This window comes from Ciconia boyciana, chromosome 2, assembly GCF_034638445.1.
Source record: "Ciconia boyciana chromosome 2, ASM3463844v1, whole genome shotgun sequence".
Taxonomy (NCBI): domain Eukaryota; kingdom Metazoa; phylum Chordata; class Aves; order Ciconiiformes; family Ciconiidae; genus Ciconia; species Ciconia boyciana.
The window spans coordinates 54,124,072-54,147,724 of NC_132935.1; the positions used below are offsets into that span (position 1 = coordinate 54,124,072).

General features: G+C 38.5%; 2 protein-coding genes across 5 annotated transcripts in view; one reads left to right on the forward strand and one right to left on the reverse strand.

Annotated features, from left to right (window-relative positions):
* The window catches only part of METTL4 (methyltransferase 4, N6-adenosine), an 18,318-nt gene extending 16,099 nt beyond the window's left edge, over window positions 1–2,219 (reverse strand). For both annotated transcript variants that reach the window (XR_012040946.1, XM_072852680.1), the window contains exons 1-3: window positions 2,072–2,219; window positions 909–1,417; window positions 70–132 (exon numbers count right to left, since the gene is read on the reverse strand). Coding sequence is in view for 1 of the 2 variants with exons in the window: in XM_072852680.1 (XP_072708781.1) it covers window positions 70–132; window positions 909–1,337 (492 nt within the window). In the remaining variant the exon portion in view is untranslated. The remainder of the gene's footprint in view (window positions 1–69; window positions 133–908; window positions 1,418–2,071) is intronic.
* On the forward strand, window positions 1,867–22,326 carry NDC80 (NDC80 kinetochore complex component). Of its 3 annotated transcripts, XM_072852679.1 has the most exons (18): window positions 1,867–2,233; window positions 3,484–3,594; window positions 4,063–4,149; window positions 4,909–5,032; window positions 5,160–5,332; window positions 7,770–7,872; window positions 8,699–8,788; window positions 10,763–10,856; window positions 12,011–12,117; window positions 12,986–13,130; window positions 13,412–13,617; window positions 14,834–14,986; window positions 15,263–15,352; window positions 16,195–16,287; window positions 17,797–17,927; window positions 18,455–18,557; window positions 18,923–19,056; window positions 19,355–22,326. In XM_072852679.1, the coding sequence occupies exons 2-17, from the start codon at window positions 3,494–3,496 to the stop codon at window positions 19,043–19,045; spliced, it is 1,923 nt and encodes a 640-aa protein (XP_072708780.1). In that variant the 5' UTR covers window positions 1,867–2,233; window positions 3,484–3,493; the 3' UTR covers window positions 19,046–19,056; window positions 19,355–22,326. The 3 variants fall into 3 exon arrangements, with proteins under 3 accessions (XP_072708780.1, XP_072708778.1, XP_072708779.1); XM_072852677.1 differs by having other exon boundaries at window positions 1,868–2,233; window positions 18,923–22,326; XM_072852678.1 differs by lacking the exon at window positions 1,867–2,233 and adding an exon at window positions 2,269–2,332 and having other exon boundaries at window positions 18,923–22,326.
* Window positions 22,327–23,653: the final 1,327 nt, after the last annotated feature.

Genomic DNA, 23,653 nt, shown 5'->3' on the forward strand with positions numbered 1-23,653 from the left:
TCTTGCACTTCCTACATGCCCAAAGTCAGGCATCATGTACTTGCAAAATATACTTTTGTTCAGACTTACTTTTGAATGGTATTCTAAAGCATCCAGTTCTCCTTGGTTGAATACACATTTCCTTTTACGTTTCTGCAGAATGAGCAAACAGTGAAAAAAAAAAAATTCATATTACTCCATGATGAAAAGAAAAAAAATAATCAAACATACCTAATTACAAATTAACTCTTTTAAAAGCAGAGGAAATTTCCATCTCTTTCTTTTTCTGTCACAAGTATAAGTCCAATAAGCAAAAATATGATCTCAAAATACCTAGGCTGCTGTACACATTCTCAAGGTTCATAAGCTTAAAGCTGTGTTGTTACTCATGGCACTGGGATCTGAAAGTACCTATTGCATGCCACAGTTCATGTTCATGCCTCCTTTGGGCCCATACTAGAAGGTATTTATTCAGCTGTCAAGTGCAGTTTACCAATAACAGGAGAAAATTAACCAGGACTTCACGATTACATTCGTTGGTTTAGACCTGGGACTCTTATTTTTTTGGTCCACAAGGAACACTACCGAACACTCTACATATTGAAAGTAAATTCATACTGTCCTTCCCTCCTTGTTAATCTGCCCAATCTTGACAGCTACCACAGTTTCAGCTCAAGTGCCTGATCACAACCAACGTCAGAAGATTTTGTGTGCAACCCACTGCTTTTGAGTCACAGGATGCACATTACTGACATAAGGGACACAAGAACATCCTCATGAGTGCTTACATTTTCCATGCATCTTGGAATCTATTGTGGAAAATCTCCTGCTCTCCTACCTAACCTCAGGAAACTGAAATGAGCAAGACTGTTATTGGTGTATTATTTACCAGGGGATTACTGTAGTTTACTATAATACGGAGAGCATACCTTCCTACCACTGGCAACAGAATCTCCGCCACTCTTGGTTTCTCCTCGGTGTTCCTCTCTGTTGCTGTTGGCCTTTATTTCTGTGAGACTCACCTCAGGACATCCCTGCCACAGCTGCTCCTCAGCAGCTGCAGCTATATGGGGCTTAGAAACATCAAAGAACTCCTCCCGAAACACATATCTCGTTTTTGCTGTTCTACCTTTTGTTTCTATCACATCTCCAGGACAAGGAATAGGACCATCTCTTGATGAGTAGGTGGCAGCAAAGGTAGAAGTAGCATGACAATTTCCAGTAGAACTGACAGAAGTATTGAGAGTGATACTACCAGGGTATGCAAAGGAATCACAGATGTCATAGCCACACTGGTTGATGAAAGCGAGATGATCCACGAGCCACCCTGCTGTCAGCCGATGTACCACAGACATCATAGCTCCCCTTTTCAGGAAGAAAAATCAACTCCCTGAAACTGTAGCCGGTAATCATACGCACTTCCTGGAGCAAACTCCACCTGCAGGAATTTTTTTAAGAGTTCACTTTTCAGAATTATCACTGTTTAATAAAGTAACACCTATCTTCTGACAGGCATTTCCATGCACACACTGTAGAAACTTCTGACTTCAGCTGGTTTCCCCATTGTGACTTCTGTTCCACCCCTATTTCACTTTTTTATAGTAAGCAAGTTTTAGATAAGGTTCCACAATTTTATACGGCATAGATTTACTCTAAGATGACTCCTTTAACAAATTAGAAAACAGCATTATAACACAGCAATGATATAAACCAAGACTTTACGTGACAGCACTCAGGAGCAGTAACAGAAGCACAGGGGCAGCCGCGGCCCCAGCGCAGCAGAGGCCAGGCCCCAGCGCCCGCAGGCACACAGGGCCTGTGAGCTCCGTTTTTTCCCCAAAACCGCCCTCCCCGCCACGCCCCACCGCCGCTCGGCAGGCAGAGCGGCCTGCCGGCGCAGCACCCTCCTTACCGCCGCGGCGGGCACAAGCCCCGCGGAGCCGACGGGCAGGAGCCGCTGAAGGCTGCACGGGGGCGGCACAGCGGCTCCAGGCCGTTACGGGGGGATAGGGAGGCGGCTGCCCGCCACCCCTGCCCCTCGCTGCGGGCAGAGGAAAGCCCCAGGGCTCGCCGCAGCGCCCGACACACTTACCGCCGCTGCTCCGCCCCCCGCCAGCGCCGCCATCTTGTTGGACGGCCACGACCTTCCCTGCTTCTTCGCCGCTCCGCTCTGACGTAGCGCGCTGCGGCGCGCAGCGTGACGTAGTCGGCGGGCGGATTTGAAATTGCGAGGAAGGAGGCAGCGCCGTTAACGGTAACAGCTGGGCTGGGTCTCTCCGTGGCGCGGGCCTCCCCCGCAGAGGGGGGTGGGCGGCAGCCACTCCGGGGCTGGCGTCCGTGAGGCGGGCGGCAGGTACTGCCCCGGCGGAGCCGCTGGCCGCGCACCGGGGAAAGCTGGGGCTGTGAGGGGGCCGGGCCCAGCGGTGGTGGGGAGCGTCGGGCTGTTGGTGTTGGCCTGTAAACGCCACTGGCTTCCCTGTTTGCCTGTGGTACGGTTTAAACGCGCTGTCAATGCAAGTGGATGTAGTTGTGCCCAGTCCTGCCGCGCTCCTACCTGCTTTCTGCTGGCGTGTTGACTCTAGCAAACTCTGCTCTTAAACTAGTCATTTGGTATGTTTATGAAAGCAATTTACTCTGTCTGCGGTGGATCCCTGGTGAAGTAATGGAAGAATGCAGCTTCTTCCCCAGAAAAAATGAGGTCACGGATAAGCTGTCCTATGAAGCAGGCCTAAGCTAAACTTCTGTCATGGTTTGGGAGAAGCGGAACTAGAAGTGTGATTGTGAAACACAATTTATATTGACAATGTGTTTTGGTAACGTTTGTAATGAAGGCTTTTCTATTTGTTATAATTCAGTCATTTGGGCCCACCCCGCAAATAAAATAGATCCTCTGTAGAGGGCAAAACTTGGCATTTTTTGCAGAGTTAATTCTATTTACCTCAAAATCCCATTTAATACCGCTGTGGGGACAGTTAATACTTACAGTCTGATTTATATTTTGTGTGTGTAGTCTGAAGATAGCCATAACGTTACCTCAGAATAGGCTTCCCAGTTAGTGTGCTATGATACTGTGAGATCATTTGCAAAATCAATAAGCAGGCTCAGAATTAGTGGCTAAGGAACAGATGGATAGCTGCAGTGCTAGAAACAGTAGTCATGTTCGTGTGGCCTTCCTCCCAGCTGACTGGACTGAAAAACTTTTTAAGCCGTTTTGCTTTTGGAACCTGTAGGCTAGAAATGACCAGATATAAATAAAGGGAAAATAGTAGGTTTGGAACAAGCACTGGCACTTTCATCAATAACATAGTTAATTTGAAAGGTTGTGGCTGCTTTTTTCTTTTTTTTTTAAAGAGAACCAAATATTTCTGTAAACTGTCACGCTGGTTGGTCCAAAGTACAGTTCTATTTGCTTATTCTGACCCTTTAGAAAGTCATTGTGGTGTTTAAAAAAGCAAAGACCCTTAGATCCTGGATTTTCCCATACTGACAAATTGTGATTTACAGTTTAGTCACAATGAGACGAAGCTCAAGTACTGCGGGAACCAGTGGTCGGCAATCTATGATGGCACTGAGAGTGCAGGACAACAACAAAATGGGTCTTCAAACACCTCAGATGTAAGTGTGGCTGATCATCTTGCTAAGAATAGGTATATAAAACTAACTCTGAAGAGATGGACTGTAGTGTGTTTGAGTGTGTGAGTAGCAACTGGAAAAAAAAAAATGGGAGCAGCGAGAAGAAAACTCCCTGCAGGCAAGGATATTTGCACAAGTGCTCCAGTTCTGCAAAAAACTTTCTTTAATCTATTTGTATACCTGTGACACCTTTCAAATTGTAACACTTTTTCTCTACATATTTCTTAAGAGGTGGCTGGGTGCATGTGTGTATAAAGTGTATACTTATAAATCTTCTTGTGGAGGTAGTTTTGATAATGCACAAATAATGCATTAAAATCAGTTGACTTTTCTAAGATGCTGCTATGCTGAAGATGCTTAGGCTTATATGCATATGTTTATAGTTTTCTTACATGAGCAAAAGATTAAATGGTAGAAATAGTCACTTGAATCCTTCTCCCTATCCTTCAGGAAGGACAGAGGTACGTTTGGGAAGCTGAGCATGAGCAAACCTACACCTGGAACTTCAGAAAGAAAAGTCAGCTTTTTTGGGAAGAGGTATTGATAGCTTTAGATCTCTGTACTTTAAATTAAAACAATAACAGTCCCGCATCATTTTGTAATTTTTCTCTCTTGACAGATTTTCATTATAGGGAATAATGGATCTGAGGCCAGCAGACCTTCAGATCTGCCTTCCTCCATCCTTTGATCACTAAACAATAATGCTGTGGAGCAGGAATTGCTTTGAGAGCTGTTCTTCCTCTTGGGAATGATATGCATTGCAGACCTTGAGAGCTCCTCAATGCATTTGCATTAAGGAAGAACGATATCTCCAGTACACTCTGCCTTAGTTTCTTCTTCTCTCTAAGATACAAACCTTCCAAAATTCTATAATCTTTCAGCTTAGTTCATGGCTTTCTGTGTTCTGATGTCTTGCGGGTATCTTCTTTCATAGGACCCCACATTTGCAGGGATCTATGCCTTTTAAATATTCCTTAAATATTTTAGTCTTTATTTTCAGTCACCTACATCATTTTGTTTCTTCATCTTTGCGGTATTTTTCTGCTCTACAAAACTTTATTTCTTTCCATAAAGTGAAGAAAATATGCATCTAGGATGCATCTGTTGTATGTGTGCATCATGGTTTCCAGGTTAATATTGTTTTTCTAATCATCCTAGATAAAGAGAAACCTTCAGGCATCCCTTTGCATAACAAATTCAAAAGAAACAAAAATAGCAATTGTAGTGACTTAAACATTAAGAGAGTTCTTCTTTATATGTATTGTCACAAGAACTGAATTTATTTTTTGTTCTTAGAACTAGTGGGACTGGAAGTTCACGCAACAGTCAGTATGGTGTGTTTGGTACAGAAAAGATCAAGGATCCCAGGCCACTTCATGACAAGGCATTCATCCAACAATGTATCAAGCAGCTTTGTGAGGTAACTTATTAACTTATTCTAAACGTACATTATTAGGCATAAAAGATACTAATCAAAATATTTACTTTTCATGGTTTCAACTTCAGATTTTATTTAGTGACTAATATGCCATGTTTCTTTTTCTCAGTTTCTTGTTGAGAATGGTTACGCCCATAATGTTTCCATGAAATCACTACAGTCTCCATCGGTTAAGGACTTTTTAAAAATCTTCACTTTTATCTATGGATTTCTCTGCCCTTCTTACGAACTGCCTGACTCAAAATTTGAAGAGGAAATTCCCAGAGTTTTTAAAGAACTTGGGTAAGATCATTATTGTTAGTCTGTTGTGCTAAATAGATATGATACAGCTAGAAATTTAAAAGCTAAGAATTCTGCATGATAGCTGGGGAGAACAGATAGGCTTCTTTATTCAGATAAGACTCTGGAACTACAATGTTCTGATTGTTTTGTTTCACTTTTGTTTAGGTCTAACTTTCTAACTAGTTAGGTCTAACTTTCTAACTCTAACTAGAGACTTCTAACTAGTCTCTGATTCTCAGACTCTGCTTATATTTGAACTTGCAGGACTATGGGCTCTTGGAAGCTTGCTTTGTAATGTAAAATCTAACTGATTATCTTTATTTGTATTAAACTTTGAAAGACACAATTTTTTTTGACAGACTCTTCTGGTTCGTTCTGTTAAAATCCAAGAGCTAAAAAACAATTTCAGAATGTTGGATCCAGTTCATTTAGTTAAAAATAATTTTTCCTGTAGTTTCTCTCATTCTGCTTTCAAAGCAGGGGTTAGAAATAACAAAAATGACTGCTGCGGTGAAAAAAACACTAAGTAGCTGGGTGTTTTATTTCTAATCTTGTTCAGTAAGTGTTTGGAATCATTAATGCACCAACACTTTCCAAGAAAGAAAATCCTCTGCCTGTTTTTTAATGAGACTGAAAATTCACCATTATCAAAAGTGAAGTGTATTTTACTTCTGTAGATTTGAGCCCATGATGGTGTCAAAGTGCCAGGGCTCCTTAGATGTAGGTATAAGTCTGTTCTGTTCTCAGTATTTTAATAAAATTTTGTTTTAACCTATAGCATTTGAAACTGCTGATCTAGCTGAAATGTTGAAAGGGCAGTTGCTCTCAAGAGGCTTTACTCTGCTGCTCCAAGAGTGTAATCCTGGATAAAAAGACTTATTTTGAGAACTCACTTTAAGTTGTCTTTTGAGAGTTAGAAAATGGACCTAAATAATTCATTTTAAAAAATTCTCAGGCTGAATGGCTCATGAGCGCTTACTTAGAACTGACAGTTTATCAGTAGCTTCTTGTCCTATGTTCTTAAAATAACTTTGGTCTGTCAATCTAAAGATGGAATAAAATCTGCACTTCTGTGTGCCTTGATTTGTAGAAGATTTTGAGAGGATGTCTGTAATCAGCAGTATAGCCTTCGTGTGTTCTGTATTAATAGGTAATATTAATACTTTGATATGCAGCTGTTCTGAAATTCTTTTCTTTAATTGCATGACATTAAGCTGATTGTCAGCTGCTTTTCAAAGTGCATTTGACTCAAGAAGCAAGAATCTTGCCCTCGAAGAACAGAACTCCTGTATATCAGTTTGTTTTCATATGTTACAAAATCCTTCAGGCTTGCACACCCAGTTTGGAAGTCTAAACTTCATCCATTGGACTATTACTCCCTCCTTTGCCTTTGTTGCCTTTCCTTTGAGCTCTTTGTTGTCGTGAATCACCTTATGCTCAAAGGGCACTCGCTCCTTTTTCCTCAGTACTGCAGTGCCCATCTCTCCTCCCATAGTAGCTGCAGAAGGCGAAAGACAGATCTGGCTGCTACAAAGACCAAGGCAACATATTAAGCTGAATAGGAAAGGGCTAAGGAGTGTATGAAGAATAGTTTACACTTTTTTGTACAAGGCCTTAATTGTTCCTAATCTTTGGATATACAAAAAAAGTCCATTTCTTCAATCATTTCTTCAATAGCTAGCTAGTCGAGGGAGGTGATTGTCCCGCTCTAAGCCGCACTGGTGCGGCCCCACCTTGAGTACCGTGTGCAGTTTTGGGCGCCTCAACATAAGGAGGACATCAAACTATTAGAGTGTGTCCAGAGGACAGCGACCAAGATGGTGAAAGGTCTCAAGGGCAAGACTTCTGAGGAGTGGCTGAGGTCACTTGGTTTGTTCAGCTTGAAGAGAAGGTGGAGGGGTGACCTCATCGCAGTCTACAACTTCGTCAAGGGGGGCAGCGGAGGGGGAGGTGCTGATCTCCCCTCTCTGGTGACCAGCGACAGGACATGAGGAAATGGAAAGAAGCTGTGTCAGGGCAAGTTTAGATTGGACCTTAGGAAAAGGTTCTTCACTGAGGGGGTGGTCAGTCACTAGAACAGGCTCCCCAGGGAATTGGTCATGGCACCAAGCCTGTCAAGAGTTCAAGGAGCATCTGGACGATGCTCTTAGTCATATGATTTAGTTTTAAGTAGTCCTGCGAGGAGCAGAGAGTTGGACTCAATGATCCTTATGGGTCCCTTCCAATTTGAGATATTCTATGAATCACAAAATGAGAAATCCATAATTGAATAAAATAGTGCAGTAAGAACTCAGCTTATCTCCCTTTGATGTACAGTATAAAGTACAATTGAGTTTGTTCTTTGTTCTGTGCCTTGATCTACATGTAAAAATGTGCTGGTTTGTTTTCATTACTGTTTGCCACAACTATTAAAAATGTATTTTCTTTTGCCTTGTAGGTACCCCTTTCCTTTGTCAAAAAGCTCCATGTACACAGTGGGAGCACCACACACGTGGCCTCAGATCGTGACAGCTTTGGTTTGGTTAATTGATTGTGTCAAGGTAGCATTTGTCTTCTTTAAGCCAAATAGTTCTACTTTTCAGGCTGGAATGTTAGTTTCAATATAGATCTCTTAAATGCTTTCTGAAAATCTTTGTTTGACACTTATGTAAAGAAAAAGGTAGATGTTCTTACCTGCCATCTGGGAGCTAGCCCTTAGCCTTACTTTTAGTAACTTTTAAACTGAGTTTTTAATGTTATATAATGATAATATATTTTTTTTTTTACGTGTGCACTGGATAAATTTGTTTATAAGAATGGGGGAAAAAATTGACTTATACATTCATAAAAATGTGAAAAGTTAATGGGTATAATCATGTATTTTCAGTGCAGATCTTCTGACATCTGCCATCTTCTCCTAAATTTGAAGCCTAAGGATGGAATTTTCAATAGCAATTATTCAAGTGTCCTGCGATTGTTGTATAGAGTGGTGTGTTTTGTGTTTGGGTGGGGGTTTTTTGTTTGTTTTTTTAATAGTGGTAACTCTCTGTTGCTGCCAGCTCATGTCTGAGCAAAATTTGGAATCTGTAACAGTTCACCACTGCTGAACTGGGCACGCATGAAAATCCCATCCTTTATGCTGAAAAGACACACTTGGCTTAGCAAGGCAATTTGGCACTGTTGAATGTCCAGTTAATGCCTCTTCATCTGTGCTTTTAGTCAACTAAACATGGGCTCATTACCCTGATGTGATTCATCACATTCTGAAGCAGCACCGTTACCCCCTGCTTGCTGAGATCCTAATCCAATGTTACTCTGCTTCTTATGAACATGAAACTAATAGGGATCTTCACACTTGCTCTTTTTATGTATACCTGTATGTCTCAGTTGTATGCTGCCATGAGGGAAAATGCACCATCATTTGATGATGGACAGAGCTGGGGAGGAGAGGCGGATGACGGAATTGTACATAATAAGGTACCATAAAAAGTAAATGCTTATCAGAATTATTCAACTGAATTTTGCCATATGCTCTAACAACACAATTTAAATATGACACAACAATTTTAGCTGTATTTATACATTCTGTTGAGTTTTATATTCACAGAGTTCTCTAGGAAGTGTAGTAGCATTATATAAAAAGCCTAATCAACTAGTTTCCTGAGCAGGCATCATGGCCAGTCTATTGGTGAAGACTGGGTATTAAATTGAAATGCCTTATTCTCTGAGTTGCTACTGTTTCTGTTCTTTGTGGAGAAAGGAAGTCATTATGCTGTCTGTTTACTGTCTTAGTAGGGTCTCAGGTATATTTCTCTTTAGCACTTGGGTATTCTAAGATTAATGGCAGTACAGTGTAAAGACAATGACTTAATTATAAATGTGGTGGCTCCTGCTGATATCTACTCAGTTTACTATTTAAAGACTGGTTGTAATGTTTAATTTCTTAGCCACAAAATAGGGTGGCAATGTAATTCAGGCACTTAAAAATCCAGCAGCTTGCTTTCTTTCTGATTTATCATAGATTATTAGTACTATTCAGATTTAACTCAGTGTTAACTCACAGCAGATGTTTGGAAGGGGTTGTATGATGTGCTAGAACATTTAATTTAGAAAATTGCAAAAATCAAATTAAATCAGAATTTTGGACTAAGGTTACAAACCCGACAGTTGACAAGTAAAAATGCTTTTAAACTAAATGTGTGCTTATACACTGATACATATGCATATATGTTGAAACAAAATTTACAATACTGGTGTAATTGCTTCTGAAAGATCTGTAATTTAAAGTCTCCAGTAAATTCTTCTTGGGTAACCTCTCTTTAATTCCAGATCAGTTCTCTGACATCTGCACATCTGAAGTACAGTGGTCATATTTACTGAAGAGGTCTGTTAAACAGACCTACAGTTTCCATAAACTAGCCTGAGAGGATCATATTATGCTACAGGCTTGGGGAAGAGTGGCTGGAAAGCTGCCCAGCGGAAAAGGACCTGGGGGTGTTGGTTGACAGCCAGCTGAATATGAGCCAGCAGTTTGCCCAGGTGGCCAAGAAGGCCAATAGCATCCTGGCTTGTATCAAAAATAGTGTGGCCAGCAGGACTAGGGAAGAGATAGTCTCCCTGTACTCAGCACTGGTGAGGCCACACCTCAAATACTGTGTTCAGTTTTGGGCCCCTCACTACAAGAAAGACACTGAGGTGCTGGAGCGTGTCCAGAGAGGAGCAATGAAGCTGGTGAAGGGTCTGAAGAACAAGTCTTCTGAGGGAACTGGGGTTGTTTAGCCTGGAGAAAAGGAGGCTAAGGGGAGACCTTATTGCCCTCTACAAGTTCTTGAAAGGAGGTTGTAGCAAGGTGGGTGTTGATCTCTTCTCCCAAGTAACAAGCGATAGGACAAGAGGAGATGGCCTCAAGTTGTGCCAGGGGAGGTTTAGATTGGATATTCGGAAAAATTTCTTCCCCGAAAGGGTTGTCAAGCATTGGAACAGGCTGCTCAGGGAAGTGGTTGAGTCGCCATCCATCACTGGAGGTATTTAAAAGGCTTGTAGATGTGGTGCTTATGGACATGGCTTAGTGGTGGACTTGGCAGTGCTAGGTTAATGGTTGGACTCGATGATCTTAAAGGTCCTTTGCAACCTAAATGATTCTATATGCTTCAAGATAATAAATTATTAAATATTGTATCTAATATCCTTGTTAGGTATCCCAGAAAAATGTATCAAGTATTTCCAGACTTTGTTAATGTGATCTAGATGCCTCCTTCTGCCTGGATATAATCTGTTGACATTCTACATTTAAAGGGAGGAAAAAAAAGTTGATTTTACAGAAGTGCAGTCAACCCAGTGAAAGAAATTTTTGATGTCTGTTTAATTCCATTGGTTGAGTAGATTTAGACTATCTAGATATTTTACAGCCCTTTGAATTGCTGAAATGAAAACTTTTTAAATTGTTTTCAGCTTTTCATGGACTACTCTGTGAAGTGCTATGAGCTCTTCATGAAAGGGAGAGATACTTTTGAAGAATTGGATGCAGAAGTGCAGTCAAAATTAAGTAAGTTTTCATGTTTTAATGAAGTACTTAATTGTGTTACTGGTTTCTTTTCTCCTAGCATCAGTTTTGCTCAGTTTACAAGTGAAAGAAATCTGAGGTAAAGGAACCCGAAATTCCCAAGTACTTCTCAGTTACTTTGACTTAGTTATCTTCTTTTTATGCATTGTTACTAGTACAGACAGATGGGTCATGCTCTTCTGTCAGCTGTACCTGTGTAACCCTATTATTTTCAATGGCTTTGTGACAGAAAAGCAGTATACAGTTTTTCAGATGCAAATTCCATCTATGCAGATGATTCTTGTTTTTGTCTGGCAAAGTTAACAATTAAAAAAAGAAAAATATTACCAGAGGATGCACATTTGATGAGTAAGAAAGTTCAGCTTCTAAAAGCTCTGAAAACAGTCTGCAAGAGTTCCAATCTCTGTTGCAAAGGTTCCCATATATGATTCAGCATGCACCTGGGTTTTTCTTTAGGGAGATGGAAAATTATTGATTTTTTTTGACTCATTCATTTCACCACCTACAGAAATACAAACAGAATATGAGAACAAGGAGCAAAAATACTTCTCACTTTCTATGCCCTCCTATGAAAAGCCAGACTAAGGACACTTCTGTTGCAAGCTGGAGCCATCAGTGGGAGAGGAAACATAAGCTACCACACTGTTACTAGATATTAGTAGGAAAATTAATCATGCCATTGTTTGGCAAAGACTGAGGGAAGTAAGGGAAAAGATGTCTCAAGAGGCAAGGAAGTATGTGGATGAGAAAGGAGTATACAAATTAGACTACCTTGTGAAGCTAGAACAGATGAAACTATCTAACAGCCACTATTCTATAGTGTGGGCTGTATGGGAGTTTGGAAACTCTGACCTCGCAGGAGTGATTTTGAGCTCTTTTATGACATGAGGACTGAAAAACTAATTTCTTTTATTATTTGTTTGGGGTTTTTTGCCTATTTGCTTTGTAATGAAAGTTTTTGATGGGTTTGTTGGTTGTTTTTTGGGTTTGGTTTTTTTTTAGTCTAAAATAGTTGTTCAGATAATGGGTATTTACTGTGCTGAAGCTAAAGCACAGATATTTAGATTAGGTAATAATATTCAGTGAGATTAATTTGTAACCACCCCTCTCCTTTCCCCCCCCCCCCCCTCCCCCAGAGGATTTATTTAATATAGATGAATTCCAGATAGAAAGTTTAGCAGCTGACAACAAAAGACTTCATGAAGAGATTGCAAGACTAGAAAAAGAAAAGGAAAGCGAGCCGGTTAGTAAATTGTGTCTATGCTTGTTTACACAGTGGAGTTGAATTTTCTATTATTGACCATTATTGTCATTATTAAATGAAGATATTGATGATACATTACAACAAATGGAAAATTATCTTCAGTGCTCTATGAGATTTTAATTAGGCCAGGTTATTACAGACCCTATACCATTATAGTACAAGGCATTTACTGTGGAGTCTTCAGCCACTATTTGTTTGATATTGTGCAGATATTTTCAGGTAATGAGATTTTGGCTAAAGACTCCATTGGCTGAAAAATTAATAAAATACTAGAATAACTTTTTTTTTCTGAACTTCAACATTATCTTTTCCAAAAGTGTTGGTATGAGAACTTTTTAGGGGATGAGAGCATGGGATTCAGTGGTAACAATATATTTTAGGGAAAATATTTTATTTGAAAAGATGGATTCTGCTTTTAATACATCATGAGTTTAAAAATGTTTAGCGGCTGTGCAGCTGGCAAATTGAGACTTCTGCCTACTGTGCAAAATGTGCTGCTTGTATTCCTAGCTTTCTCTGCCCTTAGTTTTACCTGCCCTTTGTGTATTATTGTACTTAAGTTGTGAATTACCTGTAGTAAGAACTTTCTTAATGCAATGCCTAATGCAAATGAAAGATAAAATGCTGAAATGTAAGAATTAAGGTACAAACCATCTTTTCAGCCTTTTTTTATTATTTTAAAGATGCTTAACTTGATTCAGCTGTCGCAGAGATTAAAATTTATTAAAGTTCTTTAATTTTGTATTTATACTATTGAAGTTGACCAATACTCTATTGTCTTGTCTGGAAAGTAAGATCATTATTTTAGATTAATATAAAGTGGTTGTTCTTTCCATCCATTTACTAGGATCGTAGAGTATCACTACGAAATCTGAAATCATCTCTTCAAGCAGATGTCCAGAAATACCAGGCTTATTTGGCTAATCTGGAATCTCATATAGCCATCCTTGATCAAAAGCTGGAAGGTGTTAATGAGGAAGTTGAGACGGCGGGTAAGAAGGCCTTGGCTACAAATGGGATAGTGAAGCTAGAAATAGGTTTAAAATAATTGTAATTCTCAGCTTCAGGACAGAGTGAGATACTTAGTGTATGATGATGCTACAAATAGCTTTCCAAAATGGATTGCTAATAAAGACATTTTTTGGCTGATAGCTGTTTGTACACTAGAGTAATGAAATACAGATATTATTTACTCATAAAAATACAGAGAGATTAGGTTTAACTATATAGGCTGGTATTTTACATCCATTTCACAAATGTTTTGTGAACTTAGAAATGGAAGTAGAAGCAATGAAGCAGGAGAATGCCCGGCTCCAGCACATCTTTGATAACCAAAAGTACTCAGTTGCGGACATTGAGAGAATAAATCACGAGAGAAATGAGTTGCAGCAAACCATTAACAAGCTGACTAAGGAAGTGGAAGCAGAAGAACATCAGCTGTGGAATGAAGAGCTAAAATATGCTAGGAATAAAGAGGCGGTATGTGAAAACCCTGTAACACTGAGAGATGTGGCTATCGGTTTTCATCATGCAAGCTTAAACTTCGGATTTGTGCTATTGCTGACTTCTTTCCTAAATAATCTAACAACAGCATAGAAATGTCTTAACAGGCTAAAGTGACAAGAATGGCTTCTGTTTATAATCTCTCTGAAAAATGTTTCTCCCTCCCCCCTTTCTGTTTTGAGCATAATGGAAATGTATTCTTTTCATTTTTTTCTGCATCATAAGGGACATAGCTAGAATATGCACCACTGTCAGCTCTCACTGTTATAGCATTAAGAGCTTTGATAACATTAGCTTGAAATTGCTTTGATAACACAAGCAATTTCAGGTTAATGTTAAGATTTCATAGCAAGGAAGTAATGCAAAACTAGTGCTTTGAATCAATATCTCTGCATGCATTTAGGGCCAGATTGGTCCCTGATGTGGAAGTTCTAATAGGTTTTAAGGGCCAAATTCAATTCCCTCAAACAATGAAAAGATGTGATCCTGTAAGTGGTGGGATTTAAAAGCTTCTGCTTTGCTAGATGGAGAACTAAAAAAAAAGTTTCAAATAGGTTTTGCATTTGGCAGGGTTACACTTTATCAAGCACTTAGTATTAACTTAAATTCCTCACACTGTGCAAGTATGAAGCACATAAAACTGCAAAAAATACTTACGTTTGGTGTTTGCACATAAATGGCACTCATTAATCAGAACATAGAGCATTTAATAAGCTTTGTCTAGAGGTATGCTCAAGTTAAAGTTTGATATTAGGATGTGTGGCTATGTGGCATTTCCTGTCAAAACCAATGAGAGAAGGGATATCAACGTAACTGATCAGTGTTTTAGTTTAGTCGTATTAGTTCCAAACATGTTTTTCTTTCCCTATCAACTAATCCTCAAAAAGTTGAGGCAGGAAAAAATATGGCAGATGAGTAGGGAAAACCACAGGTGAAGCCATTCAGTCTCACCCATACACACTGAGAAACCTTGCAGAGCAAACTCTGAAAGAATCATAAAACAGCACTTAATCTAAACAATGCAAACTGCTGGACTGTCAATACATACAGCTCTTGCATACTGTGGCATGATATGGAATCATGTTTGTACAGAGCAACTCAGAAACCTGTTTAAAGTACTATATAAATAGTTTTTGCAAAGCTTTTCACTTGTATTTCTTCTACGATTTTTGCCCTTTTCTCCTCTGAACAGATTGAAATGCAACTAGCAGAGTATCATAAACTGGCTCGAAAGCTGAAATTAATTCCAGTAAGTGCTGAGAATTCCAAAGGCCATGACTTTGAGATTCAGTTTAATCCTGAGGCAGGACCAAATTGCCTAGTCAAATACAGAACTCAGATCAAGGTAAGTAGAGTCAACACTGAATGTTTCTGTTACCACTCACAAAAAAAAGTGTTTCTTTGGAAATGTTGGAAAGGTCTCTCTCAACCTCTCCATGAAACTTAATTGAAAAGCTTGTGTGATCATTGCCATAACTACATTATAGTATAGGAAGGAAATTTGGTATTGGAGTGTACAGGAGCCTAAATAAAAAAGGGAGAGGGAAAAGATGTACTGGGGTACATCCTAGTTCAAACTAACAAAGTGCATTAGCCAGATCTTCTTGTATGAGTATTACAGGCTCCCCTTATGGAGATCATAAACCAGACTGAGGAAGAAATTAGGAACGCTACTCAACGGAAAATGACTTTGGAGGATACTTTGGAACAGGTGTGTTGGTTAATGCAGATTAGGACTAAGATACCTTAATGTTATCTGCTGGTCTCATATGACCTTTTGTATGGGTGAAGTGTGGTGTGGTGGGTTGTTTTTTGTTTGGGTTGGGTTTGTTGGGGTTTTTTGTTGGGTCGCGGTTGTTTTGGGGTGGTGGGGGGTGGGGAGGAAAGCTGTGAGAAGACTGCTTTAATTATGATGGAACCTAAAAGTTTTTGTGAGAATTAGGGTCTCCTGTTAGTTGAAATAAGGTGTATTCCCTGCACTGAAGATTATGCAGCTTACATATATTTGACCATAAACATTGGAAAGATTTGGTTTTAATAAGTTGCCCGTTCCAGTCTGTTGTGTGGCTTACCATCACTCACAAGTTGTCATCAGGAAGATTTTTAGTGATATTGGGTTCAGGATGGATTGGAAGAAGGAGAATTTTATTTCCCCATTCTTCTTCCCCTACCTCAGTTTTTATCGCTGAGCATGACAGCATACTGTACGGAATATCCTTTTGGACAATTTTGGTCAGCTGTCCTGGCTATGTGCCTTCCCAACCTCTTGCCTGCCCCTACCCTACTCACTGAGGGGCTGCAGGAGGGAGAGAAAGCCTTGATGCTGTGCAAGCGCCATTCAGCAATGGCCAAAACATGGGTGTGTTACCAACACTGTTTTAGCCACTTATCCAAAACAAAGCACCATACAGGTTGCTATAAAGAAAGTTAATGCCATCCCAGCCTGGCCCAGTTTAAATATTTCTGGGCTACCATGTGTTGTTTGTGATGGCATGGATTTATATGTTGGAATTCTTTTTGAATTCTATTTTCTTGGTCATGTTTTCATTCTAGGTGAATGTAATGGTAGTGGACAAGAAGAGCAGTGTGAAAATGCTGCAAGAAGAAGCTGAAAAGCTGGATGATCTTTACCATCAAAAGCTTAAGGTAGAACTTTTGTTATAGGTTGATGACAATTTATCCTTAATCATATCCTTATCCTTAACCTTTGTATTTATACATAAGTTTTTGGTTTGCATTTTTGTTTCTTTGGACATCTGCCCTTGCCTCCTTCCATTCCTCTTGCAGGATTCTCTCATTCTTTTCAGAAATATTCGAGTGCTACCTTAAGCGAGTCAGTTTTCACTTTCTCCTAAGAGAATCTGGCATCATACTTTGGCAGATCCTGTAAATCATAAGCTACTACATCCAGTAATAAAAGCAGTGGCAATCATCTCCTAACCTCAGGATGTCTCAAAGCATGTGCTTGAAGGAGATTTTAGAGTTAACAGAATCTGCCTTGTCTACTCAGTTTGTATATAATAAATACACTTACAGTTTTTAGTAAACATGTTTAATCACTTTATTAAAAACTAAGGAAAGCATTCTTTGACTAAAAGCACATTAAATGTTTTAATGATATAAAATTGTTGCCTTCTTTGTTTTTCTTCCCCAGTAGGGAGCAGTCCCTATCCTTTTCCTCACTTCTAGTTTAGCAACAAAACATAGCCCTCTCAGTTAACAGCTAAGTGGCTGCTTCAGTACCTCCCAACTTCTCTAAGAGCATGGCTTTGGTGGGGCTGTGGTGCCCAGGAGAAAAATGCTTTTTGAACTAAGCTAGTGTTTAACATCTGCTCTTTCAAATCCCAACTTCTGTGCTATAACCACGAAACAGGGTTATTTCATTGCAAATACCTGTTTAGGTAGCTGAAGGCAATTCATTTAGTTTATTGCTTTCCAAACCATCTGAAATTTAGCTTTTGATCTATGCTGTTGTATATGCTTTTCTCTTACGGTGAGCTCATAAAATACTCAGTTGCAACTGGATGGTTATAATAAGACATAGTCATGTAATTTTTTAAATGCTATCCATAAGACTTCAGTATTAAAATTATTTTTGAAGGATGATGTTTCCGTAATTTACTAGAATTGCATGTTTAGTTGATGGCAGAATTTAGTTTGGTTTTGTGCATGTAATTGTGCTAAGTATACTGTCAACAGTGTCATTCTCCTTGGAGAGATGATTACTTACATTTTGTATTCATCTTTCAGACACAAAAGGGAAAAGCAATTCGCTCACTCAAATGTGGTTTTATTTTTTTAACCTAGAAACAGTTGTTCATGATGTTCCATTTCTAAGCTATTTAAAATATGTAAATAACACTTTTTGACATGAACTTTGAAGGAAAATAGCTGCAACACAGACCTGGAAATATGGTTAGAGAAATAAAGGAAGGTTAGGCTGGTTTTGGGTAGAAAACAATAGAGAAAATACTTGAAACTTTAGGTTTGGGGGAAGGTCCTTGGGTTTTTTTAGTTCTGAGTTTGGATTTACTTGTGTGAATTCTGAATTCAAGTATCAGGATGTAATCAGGTAATATAAAGGAGAAGAAAAAAAAAATCTTAATTCTTCCTGAGTTATGCAATTTTTTTTCCCCTCTTTCCTTATGTTTACAGGAGGCAGAAGAGGAAGAGCAAAAATGTGCAAATGAACTGGAATTGCTAGAGAAGCATAAACAATTACTTGAGAGTGGTGTCAATGAAGGTCTCAGTGAAGCCACGAATGAATTGCATGATCTTCAACGACAGTAAGGCCCATAACTTCAAGTTGTTTGTGTAGTTCCTTTTGGGTTTTGTGTGTTTTAAGGATAAAGACATTTTCTTGAATCCTAATGTAAAATTCTTTGGTGAGTGGGTATCAGTCTCAGTATATTAATTTCACAAATGAAAGATGTTATTCCTTGACACTTAATATTTTGCTAGAATATTTATCTGCTGTATCAGAACTCCTGTTTTCCACGTAACTTTTTTCATATATATGGTTGTTGTAAGGAAATTAGTTTGTTTCCGAACTTATGTGACAACTACATTTTACAGTCTGTCTGCAAAAACTATTCTGACTCTAAGGTACTTTGTTTCTTACTGGTTAGTACAATATGGTCCTTTTTCTTCTAAGTTGAGTATTAATATACGAATCTAGCTTGGTTCAATTTAATAGTAATGGAAAAAATTATGGCTAAACATGACGATATATCAGACTTGGTGAGGTGATTGTTTTAGATGTCAGGAATTTTATAATTATGGATGTGACTTTCTGAGTGTCTTTACTTTTTAGATATCAAGTTGTTATGCAAACAACAACAGAAGAGAGCAGGAAAGCTGGTGATAATTTGAATCGTCTTTTAGAAGTGATTGCTACTCATGTAGTATCTATAGAGGTAAGCTTAAAATTTGATATTCAGAATTAAATCTTTCTAGAGACATTTGCAACTGCAGTTAAACACATGGAAATTAGAACTTACTCTTTCTAATAAAGTACCAGTTATTTAGGGCTGTTGTGCTGTCTGTGGATTCTAGTTAAATAAATTTGTTGACAAAACCTTTGGTATAAATAATCAGAATCGATTATTAAATTTCAGCAGTAATATCCTGTCAGGTTTAAGCTGCTTCTGGTAGATGTCTTTCAAAGAAGTGTTTAACTGAAATCACTTAGCCTGTGCAGTGACTGCTTAAAATGCTTTAGCAGAACCAGTACAATAGAGACCATGATAGTTCTAATAAACTTTCTGTAACTCTTTTCTAGAAATATCTTGATGAACAGAATGTGAAAATTGACAGAGACTATGAAGAATTCATGTCTGAAGATCTATTGTCATTCTTGACCAGAATTCTAGACAGTTATAAAAAGAAGGCTGAAAGTCTGTAATTACCAGAAAGGTGAAGATGAAAATGTTGTGTTTGTGAAGCTCTGGTATGGTGCCTTCTAAAAGGATGGGTGCTTCCGGTGTTTAGCAGTGAAACTGGTTTTAAGTGTAAGGAAATGAACTTCCTTTGTTTTATTGACACAAATACATTAAAGAATTAAACAATATATTTGCATTTTCTTAAAAAAGGCTTCGCTTACACTTCCTCCTTGCAATATATTATACATGATTACAAACATCTGTGACAAGACAACTGTGGAACAACTTAATTTCATTTTTTCTTTATAATCAAATCATTTGTGCTCTTCCAGGAACATTAGTAAGACAAGAGTACAGTTAACCTGTTAAAACAAGAAGCCAGAGTGGACTTCAAGATGGAACATCAAATGACAGCACAAATGCAGAGGGTACTGACAACTTGAAATACTGCTACTTAAAAATAACTAGTGGTTTTTGTAAACTTGTAAGATTGCTAACCAAGAAGTTATGCTTTCCTTTCTGGAGTATAGTTTGTGCATTTCATAATATATGTGTATGTATTTAGTGCACATGCATGACAATGCACATCCTTCCCCAAGCCTTTATTTCAGTAGCAAGACCAAATGTAAATGTCTTTCTGTCTCCTGCCTGTTCAGTTATCTATGAAACTGCCCAGAGAACCCTCTTACATGAGTAAGATTTTTTTTTTAACAAAAACCTCTTTGCAAAGATCAGTAGTAGTTATACAGTAGTCTTGTAAATAGTCTAGAGAAAGAAAGATAGTTTGAAAACAAAGTTTGTCTGTAATTGCTCATAGTCTCAGATTAAATCTCGCTGTATTTCTTGAATATGTATACCAGAGATACCTCTCAGTAGGACAACATATGAATTCTGGCAATATAGCCAATCAGTTGTAGACTTAGCTAATGTTGGATACATTAAAATGGTCTAAAATGAGTCTGCATTCTTCTTGTTAGACCAGTAAGACAGACTCTATTTGATTCTTCTTCCTCAGGAAAGTAGCAGTAAAATTAGTGTATGGGGAGCTTCAGTCCGAATACATTGAAGAAAATGTAATCCCATCTCTTGAACATGTACTTCTTTGTTCAGTGCTATGTGGAAGTAGTATCTTCTTATCTACTCTGTATATACCTTTGTGTTTAAAAAAAAAAAATCAGCATTTATGTCTTGGATAGGTTAGTGTTTGATGGTATTTCCTAATAAAAGTATTGAAGTATTTGAGTGTTTTTAATAGTTCATAAATATCACTGATTCAAATATACAATGATAAAAACAACTTGGCAGTCTGTTCGAAAGATTTTTAGCAGCTGATAGCTAAATTAAGTTGCTCCTTAATTCTATAATTAGACACATTTAACCCCAGCTGGCAACAAAGCACTGCACAGCTGCTCACTCACTCTCCCCCCCCATGGGATGGGGAGAGAATCTGAAGAGTAAAAGTGAGAAAACTCATGGGCTGAGATAAGAACAGTTTAATAATTAAAATAATAATAAATTTTAATGAAAAGGAAAACAAAAACAGGAGAGAGAAACAAAACCCAGGAAAAAACAAGTGATGTTTGACACCCAGCCAGTCCCTGAGCAGCGATCACTTGTTGGCCCCCCAGTGGGATGGGGGAGAGAATTGGAAGGGTAAAAGTGAGAAAACTCGTGGGTTGAGATAAAGACAGTTTAATAGGGAAAGCAAAAGCCACGCACACAAGCAGAGCAAAACAGGGAATTCATTCACTGCTTCCCATGGGCAGGCAGGTGTTCAGCCATCTCCAGGAAAGCAGGGCTCCATCATGCATAATGGTTACTTGGGAAGACAAACGCCATCACTCCGAATGTCCCTCCCTTCCTTCTCCCCCCAGCTTTATATGCTGAGCATGACGCCATATGGTATGGAATGTCCCTTTGGGCAGTTGGGGTCAGCTGTCCCAGCTGTGTCCCCTCCCAGCTTCTTGTGCCCCCCCCAGCCTACTCGCTGGTGGGGTGGGGTGAGGAGCAGAAAAGGCCTTGACCCTGTGTCAGCGCTGCTCAGCAGTAACGAAAACATCCCTGTGTTATCAACACTGTTTTCAGCACAAATCCAAAACACAGCCCCATACTAGCTACTGTGAAGAAAATTAACTCTATCCCAGCCAACATAGTGTGTGAATCTTCTGGCTCTGGTATGAGTATTTTGTTTCAGATATGACAATGATGGCATTATATAACCTTCTAACTTTCTGTTCTTTTGTTGTACTCCAGAAGTTTAACCTGACAGCTATAAAGGTTTTCTGATAGGTAGGTTGTCTTTCTGCTTTCTTCTGTTGTCCTCTTTCATTTTACCTTTACAAACTCTTACTTGTTTCTGTAACAGCCTAATCCTTATCAAATCTCAGTTCCTTCTCTTTAGAAGCTTTTTTCTTTTGTGATATTTCTCATATTTTTGTTATCTAAAGCAATATTCTTCTAATTAAGCAAAACTGTGAACCATACAGAATAATCATGTTCCTTTAAAATGTGTGCTTATTTAGGGGCTATGCTGTCTTTTGGCTGCCTGATACCTGTTTGTCTCTGCTTCTATAACTGACTGTTCTTGTGTTTATTAGTACCTGCAGGTTCTTTGCCATGTGGAGTAGTCAGTTGACTAAGTAAATTAAAGCAAAATAAACGTCATTTCCAAGGACTAATACTAACCCAATGGTAATGGGTTAAAGAATCAAGGTCACAACAACCTTCCTTCATGTGCTTGTAAATGCAATATTCTGATATTAAAGCAGTCTGAGTAATAAAAAGTCCACATTTGTAATGTTGGCAACGTGTTTTTGTTATTGGGCTGAACTATTGGTCTGTATGTCAGTTGAACTGAATTGACTTTAGAACCAGCTCAGGCTTTGACCTGGGTTCTCTAAAATACTATGGGGATTTTTATGTCACAATATAATATAGATTAACATCAGCCAATGTTTACTAGGTAATATGTCTTCACATTTTAAAATGGAGGTATTTTTTCTATGTTTCTTGAACATGGCTCCTGTGTGATATTTGAAGTCAGGTAGTCAGTAATTTTTTATTTGTATTCTGGAATATGGCTTTTAAATTTAGACAATGGACACTACAACATAATTACTGCTTTGATTTTGGGTTTGTTTCTTTTTTTACCAGAGTGCAAAGTCTTAATCAGAATGTACCACTGGCACCTGCACATTTCAGTAGTATGAGTCGTTTGTAAAGTTTTTGGTTTTTGTATTCCTTCATTTATTGCTAGTGTATCTTTTGTACAGTTTACTTAATATGCCTCATGTATTTTTATACTCAATAAAATTTCTTAAACCTGTTTCTCTGAAGGATAGATTCTTACTGCAAATATAGAAACATAAAAAGCACAATTAATTTGATTTTCCTGGAGGAACTAGGTAATTATCTCAGCAGCAGATACTAATTCCCTGACTATCCTTGCTGTTAAATGTGCATTGTGTAGAGGAAAAATAAATATAGAAACATCTGTTTCCTATAAATTGCAAAGGAATAAAAATTGTCTTAACCTTTTTAAAAATTAGATGGCTTTTTAAAAACTCTAAGGAACAGAGGTCCAAGCTACTTTGACAACTGATTTATGTGTGCAGGTATCCCTTCGGCATTAATCTTCCCAACGAAACTTTTGCTATCTTAAGCAATAAAGGACTATTTCCTTTACATGACCACTGTTCCATCTGATAATTTTTTTTTTACGTAGTTATAAAAAAATAATACTTGATGCTGTAGAAGCATGGTAGAACTCTGTGTATAGCTTTGTTCTCTTCCCTAGAGTATGTTATTTTTCAAATTTTCTTGTCAGAAACTCGCATCACTGTCAAGAACTGGGTAGTTCTTTTTGGATTACTTGAGTGCATCATATGAGCCTGATAAGGCTTTTTTAACTTTGCAGTGTCCATTCAGTTCACATGTATGAGGCTACTCGGACCCTTCTCATTGGTTTTGCCGATGTACAGTACTGCACGTCTATGCAATTCTTTAGTTCCAAGCTGGATAACAATATGTTGTTCTCTGTTGGTTCTGTAATACTTCTAGTATTTTGTGTACTTTGGCCTTTAACGGGAGTTCTCATCCCTGCTCCACCTTTTGTGGCAGAATTTAAAAACCATGTATATATTTTTATCTTCTTATTTCTGGAAAGAGTACAAAAGAAGAAAAGGCCAACAGCCGAAGACATTCCCTTTTCAACAAGAAGAGGGGAAACTCCCTGCAGCAATGCTCTATAGTAAAAAGGAAGTCCATGGTCTTTCATGCCAAGTGACTCTATGTAAAGCAATGGAGATTTTGTGGACAAGGGTACTGACTGCTACTTGCCTATGTCTACTCTATAGATTATTTGGTATGTAAATATTTTGAGCACTGCAAAGAATCTGAAGAGACTAAATATATTATCTTTCCACTCTTCTCTGGGGAGAACTGTTTTGTTTTAATACTGGAAACCTTAATGTCTCCTTTCGAGTCAGTTAACCATCTTCTTTTGGCAGTAGTATAGACAGGGAATTGACCTGTTTTTTTCAACACTTGCTCTCTCCAGATTTTTGGCTGTGAAAGGGTGCTGGCATGATGAAATCATGTACTGTTGAGGTCTTTTTCCTTGCAAAGATCTC

Bases quoted from the DNA above. Each gene is read 5' to 3' on its own strand.
- NDC80 (XM_072852679.1), top strand. From the start codon at position 3,494: ATGAGACGAAGCTCAAGTACTGCGGGAACCAGTGGTCGGCAATCTATG. The intron at 3,595-4,062 runs GTAAGTGTGGCT...CCTATCCTTCAG, and splicing joins GGTCTTCAAACACCTCAGAT to GAAGGACAGAGGTACGTTTG. The intron at 16,288-17,796 runs GTAGAACTTTTG...TTATGTTTACAG, and splicing joins TTTACCATCAAAAGCTTAAG to GAGGCAGAAGAGGAAGAGCA.